Consider the following 18,145-nt stretch of genomic DNA (forward strand, 5'->3'; position numbering starts at 1 on the left):
GCTTTAAATGTGGCTCAAAGAAGTGTATTCTATTTGGGTTTTTCTTTCTGTTGTTTTTTTTTAATGGAACATGTAGGAAGGAAAGCCCTTTTTGCTCAGATAGGTCACAGATTTAGAAAGGGTTAGAAAGGTACTTAAGGTTAGAAGGGTTCTATTTTCTCACAAACTGTCTCCTAAGCTCATGAAAAGCCTCTTCAAAACGATCCCGACAGCAAGCGATTTCAGCTCTTGTTACATTCCTGTGTGTAATGGATATCTTGCAGCTCCCAGCCTCCATCCTGGGAGGGGAAGCAGGGAGGCTGTGGGAAGGACAGCAGACATCTGTGTGATGGACACGGCTCGGGGCTCTGCGGGTGCCTGGGTGTTTCCCCTGCCCAGCATCCCGCTGCTCACATCCCGCTTCCCGCAGGTACCTGAAGGAGTTCCGCACGGAGCAGTGCCCGCTCTTCGTGCAGCACAAGTGCACTCAGCACCGGCCCTACACCTGCTTCCACTGGCACTTTGTCAACCAGCGCCGGCGCAGGTCCATCCGCCGCCGCGACGGGACCTTCAACTACAGCCCTGACATTTACTGCACCAAGTATGACGAGACCACGGGAATCTGCCCGGAAGGAGATGAGTGAGTAAAGGCTGCACCCTGCTTTTCAGGCATTAGGCTTTTGGGATCAGGCCAGGTGATGATTCCTGCTGGTTCTTGCAGAGATGAGGCAAGTCAGCAGTAAAGCAGCTTTGTCACATACGTAACATGAGACCAGATGTAAAATCTGGAATAGCAGCCTGTGTGCTCCAGGCCTGCTGCAGTGGCAGTACTGAGGGTGACTTAGATGGGAATTCAGCTCTTGGGAACTCACTGTGCTCGCAAGCTTTAGCATCTTCAGCAAAGCTGAGGTGGGAAAAACAGCTCAATGAGACCAATGAGTTCGGAAGCACTCTGTCCTCTAAGTCCCTGACTCTCAGCTCTTGTTCACTAGCAGGATAATTTAGTTTTTCACAGATTGAGGAAAGAGCAGGACCTTTGTCCTCCAATCTGCCCCCTGAGTTTTAAACTCATATCAGTTTAATTAGTCTTTCTGAGCTTTTAAAAAGCCAGTAGAGAATTGAGAGGTATCCAGAATAAGGCAACATGAGGAAGAGTTTGGGTTTTTTGGGTGTTCTCCCCCAATGACTGCAGTAGGTTTAACTGGGGCAAAATCACAAATTTTTCTGCTGTGTGTGTGGCAGACCCCAGCAATTAAGGAGTTAACCTGATAATATAACTTTAGCCACATGACTGATATGGGATAAATAGTGTAGCCAAACTGTGGTCAAATATGGAGAGTGTTTTATAGAGAGATGCTGTATAAAGATGGGATTTCAATTCCCTTTTGTGGTGCCAGTATCAACATACAAAAATGCTATTTATTGGCAAAAGTTTTTTATTTTTTATCTCGATTAAATAAAGTTTCTGTGAATACAGCAGAATGGAATAGTCCCTCAGGCCTGAGACTTCAGTTTCAGTACTTTCTTCATTGCTAGAAGAGATCTGGAAGGAACTGGAATTGGGATGTTTGGGGGCTTTGGCTTCTAGATTGCTTGTTGATACGTGGCTCAAACTCAGTGAATGAAAACTGTTGTCATCTAGGAACCTTTGCTCATTTATATTTTTACCTTGATGCTGCAATATCTGAACTTTGCCCTTTCCATCTTGTTATATTTCTGTTTTTATTTCTCAATGTAGATTGTTTTTCTGCCTAAAAGAAGAAACAAAACAAGTTAAAATGGTAGTTTTGTAGTTGTCCTTTCTTGTCCCGTGTCCTTGCTCTTTTCCAGATTCCTGGCAGCCACTTGTCAATAAGGTGCTGCTGGATTAATAATCCAGTTTTCTTTAAGGGAGGGAAACCATCACATCCTTTGTAGTGACAGGTTTGGGGGTTCTCTGAAGTGTTGGAAGGCACAGCATAAGAGAAGGGGAAGAATTAGCAAAGATGGTGTCAACTGCAGCATCTTCTCTCAGCAAAGCGTCTGGTAGTTGAATCCCTCATCTGTGTGACAAAACCTTGTCTGTTCCTCCCCTCCTTCCTTCCTCAGGTGTCCCTTCTTGCATAGAACTACTGGAGACACAGAGAGGAGGTATCACTTGCGCTACTACAAAACTGGAATCTGCATCCATGAGACAGACTCCAAGGGAAACTGCACCAAGAACGGAGTCCACTGCGCCTTTGCTCATGGGCCCCATGACCTGCGCTCACCCGTGTATGACATCAGGTCAGTAGAGCTTGGGGCTCCTGAGAAAAGGGTAATTTCTGTACCCAAATGAAAAAGGAGATGATGGAAAAGGTAATTTCTGTACCCAAGTGAAAAGTGAGATGATTGAAGGACAGTACTGCTTCAGCCTGAAATGAAGCGATGGCAAGATGTCCCTTCCTAATAAGGCAAATGTAAAAAACCTCCAGGGAGGATTCGCAAAATGGGGGAAGGGATCACACTTTGGAATCTGATGCAGGGGGTCAAAACAGTGCATCTGGAATTCCCAGGGAATGAAGACTTATTTTTATTGCAGTTGCTGTTCAGCTAAAGATGTTCTGACAAAACATGCATGGCTGAAATGCACCCACTTAGCAAATGCTCCAGTATGTCAGTTTTTATACACATTTATCTGACTCTTCCTCTGCTCAGTCTGTTTGTTCATTTAACTCTATCCCTGAAGAGAGCTTCAGGCAATGGAAGCTTTACAGAATGGTCAGACAACATCTGAAGGAGGCATTGAGGGTCAGTCTGCGGTTGCTGCCAGCCATGCCATGATAGAGAAAATACTCAGTGAGGAGCCAAGGTGGCAAGGTGAGTGTCACTGAGGGTCTGTTGGGCTGGGAAAGTTTGGTCTCTGTGGAGTGCCTGCTCCTGCCCAGAACTTTTCTGTAGTAAATATGGGCTGTGGTCATCTCTCTTGACTCATTGGGATTTTTTTGCAGATACAACATATGTGTTGGGAAATTACAAGACAGAGCAGTGTAAGAAACCCCCCCGGCTCTGTCGCCAGGGTTATGCCTGTCCCTACTACCACAATAGCAAAGACAGAAGACGAAGTCCAAGAAAACACAAATACAGGTACTGTGGTCCTGGATATTGTACTTCCCAGCTGAGTGGTGCAGTGTATTGGAAATCTGTGGTGCAGGAGGCAGGATTTTGACCACTAGATAGTTGTTTCTAATGTATCTCCAAGCCATGTACTGAGCAGTATGATGGACTGTTATTTATTCCTAGCAGAAAGATAACAAACTAAACAAGAAGTTTTCCTGTATATAGTAACCAATACTCTAATTAATGAATTGTTAAGTCATGTTACAACTCTGGTTTTATAGCAAAGAGAACCTGTGTTTGGCTTTCCCTTACCACATAAACCTCTCCTATAAAAAGCAGTGCAGGGAAGAGAAGACAAAAGAAAGTTTTAATCCCTTTCTAGAAACAAACTTGCACAACAGTGTGTCAATGGTAAAGGATTCAGAATCATCAGGCTGCTTGTTGTGTATGCCTGTTGATGGGGATCATGAGGAGGGCCTGTGGCTGGACATGCATTCTTAACCAGCTGCTAAAGGCTCTGCTTTTGAGGCACCGGGGTGTTCTGTCACTCAAGTGTCGCTGGATTTTTCAGTATGCTGTGTCTCCCTGAACGCATTTCATCCAAATTATAGGCCCTCATTTCCTCCGACACAACAGAGCTTTTGTTGTGGTCTCAGTGGGGCTTTTCCTTAGTTCCTTTTTGAAAAACATAGGAGCAGACCAGAAAGCCAGGAGAGAAAATACCAGGGATGTTCTCGCTTCTCTTCCCCACCCCCAACATTCACAGAAATTTCTGAATTGGCACTGAAATTCCATATTTAAAAAAACAAAACAGGCAGCAATCAAAGTAATGCTGATGCTTGAAGGAGAAATAAAACCACTAGGGCAGTCTTTAGGCAGCTGCTATGTGCTTTTTGACCCTCTTTGGGGCCTTTGGGAAGGGAAGAGTTGAAAGCTGCTCTGCTGCTCTCTACTCACTGCTGTGTTTTCCCCACCCCACCTGATGTGGCTGTGCTGGTGCTGCTATCTGCTTCCCTCTGCTGTTGTTTGAGGGAATGGTTAAGAGCATAAAGAGGAGGGGAAGTAGGTCACGGCAAAAATTTAGATCTGGGAAAAGGAACTGTTCCTGGCTGGGAGAAAGAAAACGGACTTGCCTTTTCCCCAGTGACCTGACTCAGCCTCTTTTCCACATGGCCACATTATAAACCTGGAAACATACTTCTGTAAGGGTATTATGTATTTTAGGATTAGCCAATTAACTTCTTAGCTTTCTATGAAGGTGCAGTTCCAAAACAGAAACCAGACCCAGCATCTCTGACACTAATCACATCAGCTGCTAATATTGTTATGCTGGTTCAAGTTGTATTTTGTTTCAAATAGAGAATTAAGCCATTTTTTTTTCATTGGGAAATTGGAAGGAGGTGGAGAAGATGCAATAGCAGCTGGGTGGGGGCTGTGGAACCAGCAGCCAAGCAGATTGTACAGCTGAGGGTGGGCAGCCAAACCTGGCCCCAACTGAGGAATTGTAACATCATGGAATGGTGTGGGTTGGAAGGGACCTTAAAGCTCATCTTGTTCCACCCCCTGCCATGCGTAGGGATACCTTCCACTAACTCAGGTTGCTCCAAGCCCCATCCAGCCTGGCTTGAAATAGTTTCAGGGATCCAGGGGCAGCCACAGCTTCTCTGGGCAACTTGTGAACCACCGTCACAGAGAGGAATTTCTCCCTTGTATTTAATCTATTTAAACCTATTCTCTTTCCATTTATCCCCTTGTCCTGGGACTCCAGGCCCTTGTTCAAAATCCCTCTCCAGCTCTCCTGGAGCCCCTTTAGGCCCTGGAAGGGGCTCTGAGGTCTCCCTGGAGCCTTCTCTTCTTCAGGCTGAACACCCCCAGTGCTCCCAGCCTGGCTCCAGAGAAGAGGGACCCTTAGAGCACCTTTTTGGCTCTCTCTGGACTTGCTCCAGCAGGTCCACATCCTTCTGATGTTGGGGGACCCAGAGCTGGATGCAGTCCTCCAGGAGTGGATCAGAGGGGGAGAAACACTTCCCTCCAGCTGCCCAAAGTAATCAAAGCTCAGAGCACATCCGTGAGTCTGATGCCTTCTCCTGCTGCCTTACTTCCACAGATCTTCACCGTGTCCCAGTGTGAAACACGGGGATGAGTGGGGAGATCCCAGCAAGTGTGAAAATGGAGACTCCTGCCAGTACTGCCACACTCGCACAGAACAGCAGTTCCACCCAGAGGTACAGTAACCTCCTCACTCCACTTCAGAAAAGCAGAAGCATTCAAGTCTTACAAAGTAAATTAATGTGCCAGGTGGGAGAGAATGTGGGCTGCTTGTAGTGTGGTCCTGGGGTACAGAGAAGCTGCATATTGGGAGTAAGCTGCAATTCAGCTGCTTGACAGAATAGACTGTATGGGAGGAGGTAAGAAAAGTGGGGAAAAACTCATGTATAGGAGCAGTCTCAGGTATGGGGGTCCTTTGGAAAGCATGATGTGGGTCTGCATGTGAGCAAAAGGCATCTGTTTCCTTGACTAAGAGTTTGTGGTTCATGTTGATGGCACTGAACACCACCAAGCTCTTAGCTGTGAGCATGCCCAGAGCATTCCAATATCCTTACAGAAAGTGTAATTAAGACCTTCTCGTAGTCTGCTTCATGTTACAGTGTTGAAAAGCTTTGTGGGGCCCGTATCTGCACAGTAACCATTGTCACCGCCTGTCAAACTGGGGGGAAAGGGAATAATCCATTTGCTACAGTCCTTGTCAATGGTTTGTTATTTTCCTTGCAAACACGTGCCTGCAACTTTCTGTGCTGTCATCTGTCAGCTGCTTCCTACCTTTTGCCATTTGTAATGTCCATGGAGCTTCCAGTGAGTCTGAGGGACTTCATGGCAGATGGTGACCTTTGGGTGAGCTGGTGTGTGGTGGGTTGGTCTCTGGGTGAGCTCTAGGTGTCATGGGCATATTTTGGTGTCTCCAAAACTGTAGTGGGTTTTCCTCTCTTTGAAACAAAGCACTGAAATGGTCACCCTGAGCTCTGCTGGCCTTTGCATCTCTTACCTGTGTCCCTACCTTGCTGTCAAATTTCTTCATAGTACTTCTGTACCTGGTGGTCACTGTTATTTTCTGTTCATTTCTGTTTGTTCTTTTTTGTTTTGTTTTGGTTTTTTTCCCCATCCTTAGATCTACAAATCCACCAAATGCAATGATATGCAGCAGTCTGGCAGCTGTCCCCGAGGACCCTTCTGTGCCTTTGCACACGTAGAACGTACGTGCACTACTTTCTCATCTTTCCTGGATGTTTGAGCTGTGGAAAGCTTCTGACCAAAAGAGTTCAAATGTAGAGCTGCAAAACCAGAGCTTCTGTGCAGGGTTAAACTTTGATTTCTATAAAACTGTGCTGGTGTGGGAGGTGTTGGCAGAGCTGGAGGCAGTAGGTGGCCAGTAGGACTCAGCCTTTAGCTCTCACTGCACTGTCTCTTGAAGGATCTCCCTCTGTTCCCTCTCACCTGCTCAGTTCTCTGGGTGTCAGTTCAGGAGGATGGAAGTGGAGAAAGCTGCTTCTTTTCTGTACATGGATGAACTGTACCTAGCTAAATTGCCAAGTGTCCTATCTTAAAAAGCTGAAGTTAAAATTGCTGATTGTAGATAATTTATTGATCCATTAAAAAAGAATGCTGTTTTACTCTTCATGAAGTTTTACTTAAGTTTAAGTCAGGTTGGAAAAGAAAAATATGCAGCTTTTTTTTTTTACTGCTTTATCTCAAATCCTCTTTTCTCAAGAGCTCCCTGACTTACAGGGCATTATTTCAATCCTAACTTTAATCAACTATAAACTAGTGATGCAGTTTTGCTTGTGGAAGTTCTACATGCAGGTGGTCCTAACCTTCATAAATAATGGTTAGTTACTGTCCTAGGGCTCCTCCTCAGTTGCTGCCCTGCAATCTCACTGCTGAATTTGCAACAATTAGAACAGGTTACTCACTAGATTTGTTCTGATACTGACTCACTGCATGGCCTTGAAAAAATCTCTTTGTTATTTGATTATCCTTTGTAAATGAAGGAATTAGTAATTGCTGCCTTTGACAAGGAATGGGGAGAGTAAATTCCCTACAGGTTATGCAGTTCCTTTTATAGGAAGCCTTGTTGACAAGCAGTAATTATAGCTGGAACTGTGGGCTGTAATGGCCCAAGACACAGCAGTGCAACTACACAGTGGGATCCAGCAAGCTTTAGGAAATGAAATCTTGATAAAGGAACAGTGTTTAGCAAACTTCCTTGGGTATAACATAGTATTTTTGTTTAGGAATGCCTTATTCCTAATAAGATTATTACACTTGACTTTATATGGTATTACTTAGAGTAACATTCTGTGGCACTTAGGCCGTTCCAATTTGGTTATTTTTTGTGCTGTCTTACAGATTTGTATTTTTTAGTCCTTCCTACAAGGTCAACAAGGACAGGCCTAATGTCATTAAAACAACAGGACTCCATTTATTATGTCTGCTCTTAACCTGAGTTTTACTGATTAATAGCAAGAAACCAGCATTTTGAGGATATTGAAATATAGATGTAGTGTCAGTTCTATAGTTTTTGTGAAGATGCTGAGTGTTAGATGTAAATCCTACAAATCTACAGCATCTCTACCTTCCAAACCAATGCCACTTTTTTTGGTAATGATTTGTACTGAGCACAGATGGAAACTTTAACTCCCTCAGCTAATTATAATGCACCCATCAACTTCGTGCCAAGCAAAGAAGGAAACTCTGCTTAGTTCAAGGGAGCTGAATGAATAACACACAATTCATCCAGGGAAGATAATTTTGGAGCAGCATTAATGAGCTAAAGAGCAGCACAGTGTGTATGCGATGACAGTAAAAACGTGAGGAATATTAGATAAGCAAATAAGCCAAATAAGGTTTCTCCTTACTTCTATATTTATAAGGTGCTTGTGGAGCTTTTTCCTCTCAGGAATATCTGAGTATTCTTATTCCTAAATGTCTCATGCTCCATGGCAATTGCCCAGCTTTGAGTGGTGTTCCCTGTGCTTTGTCTCCCGCAGAGCCCGCGCTCAGTGAAGATTTACAGCAATCCTCGGCCGTGTCCAGCCCCACCCAGACAGCAGCAGTGATGTACATGCCCTCAGCAGCTGGGGACTCTGTTCCAGTCAGCCCTTCCAGTCCACATGCCCCAGACCTTAGCAATGTATGTAGTAGTTCTGTTGAGAAGCCTTGTCCATACTGTGCAAATCTGTGTTTCTCAGAGTCACTGTTCTTCCTTCCAAGAAAAGTATCCGAAAGCCCAGAGGATATGAAATTTTTCTTTTAATTCTCAGCTCCACATGTTTTAGAGGGATCTGTTTTTTTGGAACATACATTCAGTGGCTTTAGTATTGTCCTCTCACCTATAAAAATTCCAGGCCTTCCTTTCTGTGCAGGGTTTGTTGATGTACTTTCAGGAAAGTGGAATACATCCGCACATGAAGTCCAACTCCTTCCTCTCTGGAGGTACATATTGGCCTTAGCTTCCAAGACCTATAATTAAAGGCTGTGAGCCAGCAGCCTCTAAAGTACATAACTACAATTGAGTTTGTTTACATATGTAATCTCAGAGCCTTAGCCTGTGCATATTGTGTGTTGCATTATAGGATATCCTTGGTTCCCTCCCTCTTGTACTTCTGGAGATAGCTAAACTCTGGGGTATGTTTCAGTAATGCCCCAGATTGTTGGTAGTTAGTTCTCCATACAAGAGAGGAGATGTCTAAGTGCTGAACAGATATTCAGTCAGATTAGAAATCCATGGAATGCTAGACTACATTTTTACTTAGCTTTTTCTTTTTTTTTTTTAAGTCTTTCCTGTTTGTACTGCACTTGATAAGGTGTGTAACCTTTTCAAATGGTTGGCTGAGATTTTGAGAAGGTACAATGACACGAATTTAACTCATTTGAAACTGGTCAGACTGAGGTGAATGCATCTAGGACCTCTGCTTTATTTTATTCCCTCTCTTTGAAAAGAGAAGCTGTGTTTATAGTTCACAGTTGTCCTGAATTGGATTGCAGGTAGAATTCCAAACAGATCTTGAAAAGTCTGGACATAATATTGTCTCTTACTAGATAACACTGGAAAGCAATCTTACGAAGTTATCATTTAAATTCTCTGAAAGCTGCAGGGTAGTTGAAGATATCTCCTACTTTTAGGCTGTTTAGATCTTGTCTATCTCAAGCTCTTAGTCTTTTAAACAGTCTTTCCTAATCCTTGGATATGTGCCAAATGGCAACACATGTCTGTCTATGACTTCATCACTCCACAGGGCATCTGCATGTAGCTTGCAAACAAATATGGTTTTGCTGGTGATCATTTTACATGATGAATTAATCAGAGAAAAGGTCCCTGTAGCAGCCAGCCTCACGTGGCCTGTTCTGTTTTGTATTTGTACTGTAGGTGTGGAATAAATCAGGAACTCTGCCAACTAGCCCCACCTCCACCACAGTGAGTAGTTATCTTTGCGACTGTAGGGAAGCGTGGACAGCAGAATGTCTGTATAAAAATAAAATAAAAACATTGTAGGCTGCTCCTTTTTTTTTTTTTTTTCCTAATGCCAGCCCAGACTGTGCCACATTTGAATCTGTGATGTCTGAAGCAGAGTTGTGCTTGCCAGTGGAGGCAAATAATTTCTTGTCCCAGAGAAATGGGATATTTGTGTTCATCCAGGCGGACACATTCTTTAAGACTCAGTTTCCTTTGCTGCTGTCTGTGGCTTCATCTACAGTGCAAAACTAGCCTTGTTGCATGTGATTGTGATCCCTGGTATTAGTCCAAAGAATGGAAGTGTTGGAAATCATTGGGGATTTTTAATGCAGCTCTTGATACCTGACTTGTGTCTGCACTAAACCTTTGAGATTTCCAACTAGAAAGCAAAAAATACAGTAGTACATATAGCTCAGATATGCCTAATTGTTGTGACTGCCACAGCACCTTTCCAGTTTCTACACCACTACCCAGAGTCAGACAGGACCCACTGTAGCCTAAGGAAAGAGAGGAGTGTTATGGTCATCTTGGGAAGCTGATCACCTCTGAGGCCTCAGCAAGAATAAATGTCAATAGAGCTGTAGGTTAGATTTTACAAGACTTCACTCCAAAGTAACAACAGAAAAACCATAATTGTGGGACTGTGTAAATTCAGTGGAGCTTTTTCCTGTGTTTTTAATGAGTGTTTACTGGAAGCTTGTATGGTTGTGTTGGCTGTCAGTGTAATCAATTTACAGTGACGTGATTGAGCACTTCCATGGATGCCTCTCTTTGAGTGGTTCCTGCTGTCTGGCTGTACTTTCCTGACACTTGTTCCCTCTGTTAGATTCTTTGTAGGAACAGCAGTCTTGGAAGCCCATCTAATATATGTGGGTCTCCTCCTGGTGCCATTGGGAAGCCCCACAGCTTGGAGACCATTGGTTTTCCTCCAGACTCAGTCACAGCAGCCAGCAGCTACAAGAAAGCACCGGGGTTTGAGCGAGAAGATCAGGTGGGGGCCGAGTATTTGAAGAGTTTCAAATGCCAGGTTAGTGGGGAATATTGGCTGGAAGAGTTGGGGGGATGAGAAAGAACGAGAAATTGCCCAGTCTAACTTGAATGGGGTTTTGTTTCTGGTGGAACAAAAGTGGAAAAGCACTGGTCTCATATGAGCAGTTTCTGGATCTCTGCTCTTGCTTTCAGCCTCCCTTCCAGCCTCTTTCATCTCACATCTGGTCTTGTCTCCCTTTCTGCCATCACACACCCAGTTTGTAGAAGTTGAACTCCTGCTTGTTTTCCTAATCCCTCTCAACTTCTGTCGTGTGTTGACCCTGGGTAGCTTCCCACATCACTTCTTGCTCTTTATTTTTCCATGTTCAGGTCCTTGCCAAGAGTTGCTGTGTCTTTTGCTGTATTATCCCATGGAAACTCATCCTTCCTTCTGTCTTCCCTCTCCAAATTCTTACCTTGATCTCCATGACTTGGTTTGTCCTCTGTTCACCATTCCTCTGGTGTATTAAAGATGTCATGTTAGTTTTCTCTTGCTTCTGTGACTGTATCCTGTGGCTTCTGTGTTAAATTAGAATTTCTCATTCTTATTTGAAGAACCCTCTGAATATTACCCAACCCACATCTCTTAATGACATTCCCTCTTATCCCTTTTGGATATCCCAGTCTTGCCTTGCTGTTTCCTCAGTCTTCTTCCTGGTGTCATGCCTTATTCATGCTGCTCCCTAGGTCTGGAACAGTCTCTTCCAGCTCTTTTGCCACATGTGAGCTTTTCCACAGTCAGCTTCTTGCTGTGAATTTCCTTTCTTGATGTTACAATTAATAGTTTCTCTGCACCACCCCTTCCAACCTGAGCCCAACCCAGAGCTTGGGTTTTTATTTCAGATTTTATTCCTCACTGAGTTTGTAACTTTATCTTGATTTAGAGGGAGGGGAATAGCTACTTTTATGAGGAGGTGCCTGCAAAAGTAACTCCTACAAGTTCTTTTGTACAAGAGTATAAAAAGGGTAAGAATATCAGGTCTGTGTTGCCTGAGAAGAGAGGACAAGGAGTGCTGCTTTCAGCCTGACCATGTTTTAACTTTGGTCTGTGACATTAAAGAAGTCAGTCTTAATGAGCCTGCACTGCTGTGAGAAAACTGCGGAAATATCCTGTCCAGACAAGGCCTTGCATAAAGTAGTTGAATTTAGAAGCAGACTCCATGGGTTTTATTTATTTTTATGGCTTTGGGAAAATATGGCCAAGCTTTGCAGTAGGGCCAGTCTTGAGCACTGTTTAGTCTAATTAAAATGATGGAGTGACAAATCCAGATTAAGCTATATGCATGTGTGCTCTCTTATCAATGCTCCCTTTGTCTGCCTTAAGGGGGATGTGCCTTAGGAAACTGCAAATTGATGCAACACGTCTTTGGGGGTAAAGAGCAGAGCATGCTGTGATCCTGGCACTTCTTGCAGGCACAGCAGCTTGTAACAGTTGTTTAGAAACAAAAGGAAAAACATGTCCTCGTTCTCTGTGGCCTCTGCTGCAAAGGAGGAGTGAACCCAGAGCTGAAGGACTGAGAGAACCCCTGTCTGCTGCCAGCAGAGGCAGGGTGCCAAGGAGGCCCTGCTTTGGAGAAAATGGGCAGCAAGCCTAAGCCAAGGAGAAAGGGGATGGAGCATGAATAGGACTTGTAAAAGGAAGGCCAGATGATGAGCGTTTGTATCTGAAGTCAGATCTGTGCTACAAAGATACTGTATTCACTTAACTGCTTAATTATGTGGCTTTAATTAAGCAAAACCTATGTTAAATAGGAATAAATAGCTATTATTAAGGTATAGACAGAAGGTAATCACAGTTGCCTTATGTTAGGCTTCTACAGACGAAATTAGGTGTCTCATAAGTGTCCTGATTTAATTTTACTTTAATATATAATTACTTTTTAAATTCTACTGTAATTCCCTTTAACTGCAGTAGGCACCAGAGATTCCCAAATATCCTATAAATTAGACCAATAATGAGGCATTTAACTTTGTCAGCTCCTGTATGAAAACGTCAGAGGAGACACTCTGGCTCAGTTCTGCTATGGGCTTGTCATTTTTCCCCTGTAGAATTGGTACAAATAGTTTCTATCTTATTAGAATGAAAAATGCACCTTCTGTCTTAATGGATTCCACATAGCTTATGGTAAAGCTGAGCCAGCAGTTAAAGCTAAAAATACTTTTCCCAAGTCCCAAAAGATTTAGCAAGCTGGAAAAATGCTGGCTGCACTGGAAGGACTTGAATGCCACGACCAGGAGCTGTTCCCAAGTTTTGACACACAGCACAGTAGGTTTGTTCCATGCTGGTCAGAAAACATTTAGTTTCACTCATAATTTATGTCCCTTGTTCTCTTCCCTGACTGCAGCAGAGAGAGCTGGAGAATTTCAGCCTGTCTTTTGAATGTCTGTCTCTATATGTGCCCTTTCTAATGTTATTCAGAGTTAAAGGAGACTGGCTTAGTGATGGCATTTTGTTTGCTCTATTTTTCCCTTGTGTTGTGGGAATTCCAGGCAGTGGGAATTGGGGCTAGCTTGGAAATATGTTCACTTTTCTCCTCCTTAAAGAAAAAAAAGCACTTCCAGTAAGACTTAACTGCAGCAGAGCCAGCTCCCCACGTTGGCAGGAAGCCTCTCAGTGGGGGCACGGCTGTGTGTGTGCCCTCCCCTCCGCTGCTGACGTCTGAGACAGCACATTCTGTGTTCAGATGAGTGTCAAATGGGGCAGGGCTGGGCTGGATAATGCAGCAGGAGCGTTATCAGACACACACAGGGGCACTCAGCACAGCTCTCACACACAAAGGAGAGCGAGCCCATCATCGCTCCTGTGCTGGGAGCATGTTCAGGGGTGTGGGAGAGAGCAGTCCCTGCTGCAGAAGGATCTTTGTGTTCATCTCCCAACTGCCTGTCTGCCAGGCTTTGACCTCTCCATCTGCCCATGGGCATAGAGCTGAGCAGAGAAAATTATTTAAAACCAAGGGAAGAATTCTTCTGCTGCTCTTTTGCCTGTCTGGTTACGTCACCCCTCTCCAGCATTAATTTATCTTTGTCATGAGACTGTTGAGGCCAAGAAGTCAAATGGTATCACTTCAACTCGGGGTGGTGCCTCATGTGCTGCTGTTGCACACTGTGCCTCAGTTTCCTGCAGAGATGGTGCTGGATTTGGGATAAAAATTGTTTTATGGCTGGAATGTCTGTGTTTCACTCTGGGGGAGGTTGGAGAGTGAGTAAACAAGCAGGGCTGACTCCCAGCACTTTTTTGCTGCCTCTGTGTGCCCAGAGGGTGGGATTGATCTCCCTGTGCCATGTCACAGCACAAGAGGAAGGGAGCAAGGCCTGCAGACAGACTGTTGCACTCTGACAGGCTCCTGAAGCCACTTCCCAACTGAATCCCAGCAGAACTGACTGATGTTACAAAGCAAGAGAGTTTTTATCCATTAAGGATATAATGCTGGAAGGACCTTAAGCTGAATTTTTAGCCTGGATAGTGGGATTCTAAATGTGTATTGGCATTCATGCAGTTTTGCAGTTCCAAACAGCCCTGGCCTCACTTAAGTTTTCTGCCTTTGAGCTCTTATGTTAATGGATGAGAGGAGGATTTTTTATGAAGTTAGTTTGATAATGTTGCTTTGAAAATGGGTTAGTTATCACTGTGTTTTACTTTGCAATCCTAGCTAGGAGCTGGAAAAGTTTGAGAGAAGACATAATCTACATGCTTTTATTTTCCCCAAACTGAAAAATATTTGCATAATTTAACAATGCAGTGTGCCTCCCATCATTTCTGGCCCTTTCTGGGTGTTAGATGCTAGTAGGGCTGATGAGTTAGTTATAGCAAGGCAAAATAATTTGGTTTTGATGATGTGCTTTGTGCTAGCAGGAGTCTTACAGCAACATTAAAGGCAAATGTCACTGTAACAAGTCTCTGCATAACTCTAGGGGTGATGTCTTGGTATACAGAAAGCAAATTACTTGGAATGTTTTCAGTTTGCTGTGCCTTTCCTCTCTCCAAATTCTCCAGTGCCTTGAGCAGCCCAAGAGAGGAGTGGACTGTGTTTCCCATGGCTTCTCCAAAGCCAGCAGCCAGTCATTTTTAATTTTGTTAAATAATCCTTCTGCTTACCTTTTGTTTTGTTTCTTTACTGCAGCAAGCAAAAATGAAGTCCCACTCCCTGGAACACAGGAGCCAGGAGCAACCTTTGTTACAGCCCAAACAGGTATGGAGCTGCTGGCAGGGCTCAGGGCTTCCAGCACCACAGGGAAATCTGTGGATCCAGACAGCTCTGCAGGGAGTAAATAACAGTCCAGACACCATTAGGGATTCTCAGCTGGAGGGATTACTTTATGAAGATGGGATGATTTGCTGGAGGTGTTATTTGTGAGTAGTTAGACTTGAGTGAATTCAGGGTAGATTCATAGGGCTGGACTGTGCAGGAGAGAGTCTTCAAATTACAGAAAATTGAGCTGGAATGGATCTCTGGAGTCATCTAAGTTCAAGGATTTGGCAAAGGGAATTTAATATCAGGTTCTAAGTCGTGTGCTGAACTAAGGCTGAGTGAGTGATTGTGTGGCCCATGGCTGTGATTGCATGCAACCTGTGGGTCACAGGAGTTAATTCTGGGGCAGCCTGAAAGATGTTTAGAATACTGGGGCAGGGGGGGGGACATGGAATGGAGAACAGTCAACAGAAATTAAAGAAAAGCTGTTAATCTCTCCCCACCCCCAGCCCCGTGGTAGCAATAGCCATCTGTCAGGTTGGAAGCAGGCAGGAAACAGGTTTGCTGCTGGCATTTGGCTCGTTCCTGCACGTTACTGAAGGGGTTGTTCTATAAAGATGTTTTATTTCCTACCTCTTGTTTCAGGACATCCTGGGCATTCTCCCAGTGGGGAGCCCACTGACATCCAGCATCTCCTCTAGTATCACCTCCAGTCTGGCTGCAACCCCCCCGAGCCCCGCCGGCACCAGCAGCATTCCAGGCATGAATGCCAATGCCCTTCCCTTCTATCCAACCAGTGACACCGTTGAGTCTGTCATAGGTAACTGCCTTTTTCACTTATGAAAATAGGGCTTCCTCAGCCGTGGATCACCAGGTATGAGACTTGGAATAACGTGGGTGTTCCAGTGACCTCCAGTTTTCTGTGTCTGTCAGTGCTGGCAGATTCCTGAAGCTTGTTCTGTGACTGTGACACATCTGATGTTTCCTGCAGGTCATTTTGGATGAAATTCATCCACGGGACCGACTGAAGGCCTCTGAGCCACTCACTCAGAATGTCACATGCTGTAAAAGGGCCTTAGTTTTAGCTTTGTCAAAGTGACAAAGAGGTCTTGGACTAGGCAGCAAATCACAGGGGCATTTTCCACAGTTACAACCCCTCAGGTCTAAATGACAGTTTTATAGCCAGAGCTACCACCAGGTAGATTGTAAGGACTTTGCCCTTTGTAGAGTGTAGGACAGAGGCTGTAAGAGAGAGGAAAACAGGAGAGTCCAGAGAGTGGAGTCACTCTTAGATAGGCACAGGCTTTTTGGTCACCTGTTTTTCTTCTTCCTTTTTTTCTTTTTTTTCCTTTTTTTAATTAAATATAACGTTTCTGAGGTGATCTCACTAATTTGTTAAAAATAATAATAGAAATGAGTGGGCATGTGTGGGTTGGAATTATATTGATCATCATTAGTGATGAGGCATGTTCAAATAGATATAACAGTTTCAGGCATTAATAAGCTTTATTTTACCCAGTATGTGAACCTCAGAGATGTTTTTCAAGTGTTCCCTTCTCGTGGTTTTTCTTTTCCAAGTGGCTTTTCAGGAAAGCAGGGACAAAGCACAAACCAGACCCAGACATGCCATAAGCCAGTGTTCCTGTATATAAGGGACAGACTTAAAAGAGCAGTTTGGGGAAGACTTACGGGATCTGCTGTTAATTCATCAGATTTTTGTTTTCATATACCATTTGGGAATACTTTAAGACAAAAAGAAACAGGTCAGGTTAAACAACCTGAACTGAAAAGCTGCCCATGACACTTCTGCCAAACCATCTGAGAACAGGATGGAGAGTAGGGCCCTGAGAGGTAGCGAGCACAGGCTCCTCTGCATGTAGGCTCTTTGGGCCATCCTATCTCTTGAAGTTGTTGGTCCTTTATAACATAATTGGTACCTCTGTGTCTGGCAGAGTCTGCCTTGGATGACCTGGACCTGAATGAATTCGGAGTGGCTGCCCTGGAGAAGACATTTGACAGCAGCACAGTGCCCCACACGAGTGGCATCATGATAGGTACATGAAAGCAACAGAGCTTTCTTTATCTTCTGCCAAGCAGTGTTGCCCAGTCACCTCAGTGGAGCCAGCCCAACCAAGCCCTAAAACCAGTCCCAAAATTACATTGGTTAAAACAGCAGTTACAACAAACTCTGGCAACCCTTGAGCATCTTTAAAGTGAGAGCTTGCCCTTACTGACTAGAAGAGTTGAGTTGTTTCCATTGGGCCCAGGTGTCTTGGGGATGTTTCTTGCGACTGAATGGGACTTGCCTGATTTTTTTTCCTTTTTTTTTCCTCCTTTTTTTTTCCCTTTTTTCTTTTTTTTTTCTTTTTTCTTTTTTTTTTTTTTTTCTTTTTCTTTTTTTGAGTGTGTAAGTGGACTCTAGAAGGCATCTGATACATTTCAAATCAGGCCAAAGTATAACAATTTGCATCTTAAGCAGAAAACTCCCTAGCTGTAACAGGAAACTCACTGACCTGGTAATGCCATCCATCTGTCAGAGTGTCATCATGGTCTGCTGATGTGGTTCCTGGAATGTCTGTCTCATTTTGATACATGGAGGTAGGCTAAGGCCTCCTCTACCTGTCTCTGATGGGTGTCCAGTGAAAAAAGAAACGTCTCCTAACTTTTTTGGAAGTGGTTGTAGTTTCTGGCTACCCTTGCTGTGCAAAGCAGGTGTTTGAACAGGAGCTAACTCCAGCTGTCTGAAGGTTTCCAAGGGAACTGCACTGCCTGGAGTTTTATTGAGGTAGAAAGGGACCTGTGGAAAGAATATCACTTCCATTTTCCTGCCAAAAATTAGAGCCTATTGGAGGTTTACTGTCCCTGTCTGCTGCCCGCCCTGCTGTTGCTGCTCCCTACCTGCAGTGCCTTAGGGATCCTCCCCTTCTCCCTCTCTTCACATCAGACCTGGGTGTTACCTGGTGACCTTCTAAGGACAGACATTGCTGAGGAGAGAGCAGGGCTGAGATCTCCCTAAATCTGTGAGTGGCAGGCAGAACTTCTGGTGTAAGGGACGTTGATGGCTTTTGTGGTTAGGCTTTTGTTTATTCGGGTTTTTTATTAGTGATAGATCCAGGCACTCAGGTATGTGTAACTACAGCTAGTCACTGGTTTTTAGTGGTTGAGATCATGAGACCACCCAGCATGGTGGTCTTCTCACTACAGGTTGTTTGGAATTATTAAAAGCAGATATTTTAGAAGTGAATTTTTCGTGATGAAGTATTTCACCAGATACCAAATTCATCTTCTCTAGATTGACAAGGACTGAGCTCTGCTCAGAAAACCTTTTGTTCCTTTGGCCACTGAAAGAGTAATCCAT

At 44.1% G+C, this 18,145-nt stretch overlaps 1 protein-coding gene across 5 annotated transcripts in view; it reads left to right on the forward strand.

Moving 5' to 3' along the window:
• Positions 1-18,145, forward strand: part of UNK (unk zinc finger) — a 44,652-nt gene that overhangs the window by 17,790 nt on the left and 8,717 nt on the right. For 2 of the 5 annotated variants that reach the window (XM_014255829.2, XM_014255830.2), the window contains exons 2-13: positions 410-619; positions 2,068-2,244; positions 2,687-2,817; positions 2,949-3,084; positions 5,165-5,282; positions 6,224-6,308; positions 8,103-8,245; positions 9,482-9,529; positions 10,395-10,595; positions 14,719-14,787; positions 15,433-15,607; positions 16,740-16,841. In XM_014255829.2, the coding sequence (XP_014111304.1) occupies positions 410-619; positions 2,068-2,244; positions 2,687-2,817; positions 2,949-3,084; positions 5,165-5,282; positions 6,224-6,308; positions 8,103-8,245; positions 9,482-9,529; positions 10,395-10,595; positions 14,719-14,787; positions 15,433-15,607; positions 16,740-16,841 (1,595 nt within the window). The remainder of the gene's footprint in view (positions 1-409; positions 620-2,067; positions 2,245-2,686; positions 2,818-2,948; positions 3,085-5,164; positions 5,283-6,223; positions 6,309-8,102; positions 8,246-9,481; positions 9,530-10,394; positions 10,596-14,718; positions 14,788-15,432; positions 15,608-16,739; positions 16,842-18,145) is intronic. The other 3 variants (XM_014255831.2, XM_005526767.3, XM_014255833.2) reach the window with 3 other exon arrangements.

The sequence above is a fragment of the Pseudopodoces humilis genome, chromosome 21, assembly GCF_049639895.1.
Source record: "Pseudopodoces humilis isolate 2021_Gansu_Grassland_sample_001 chromosome 21, ASM4963989v1, whole genome shotgun sequence".
NCBI classification, from domain to species: domain Eukaryota; kingdom Metazoa; phylum Chordata; class Aves; order Passeriformes; family Paridae; genus Pseudopodoces; species Pseudopodoces humilis.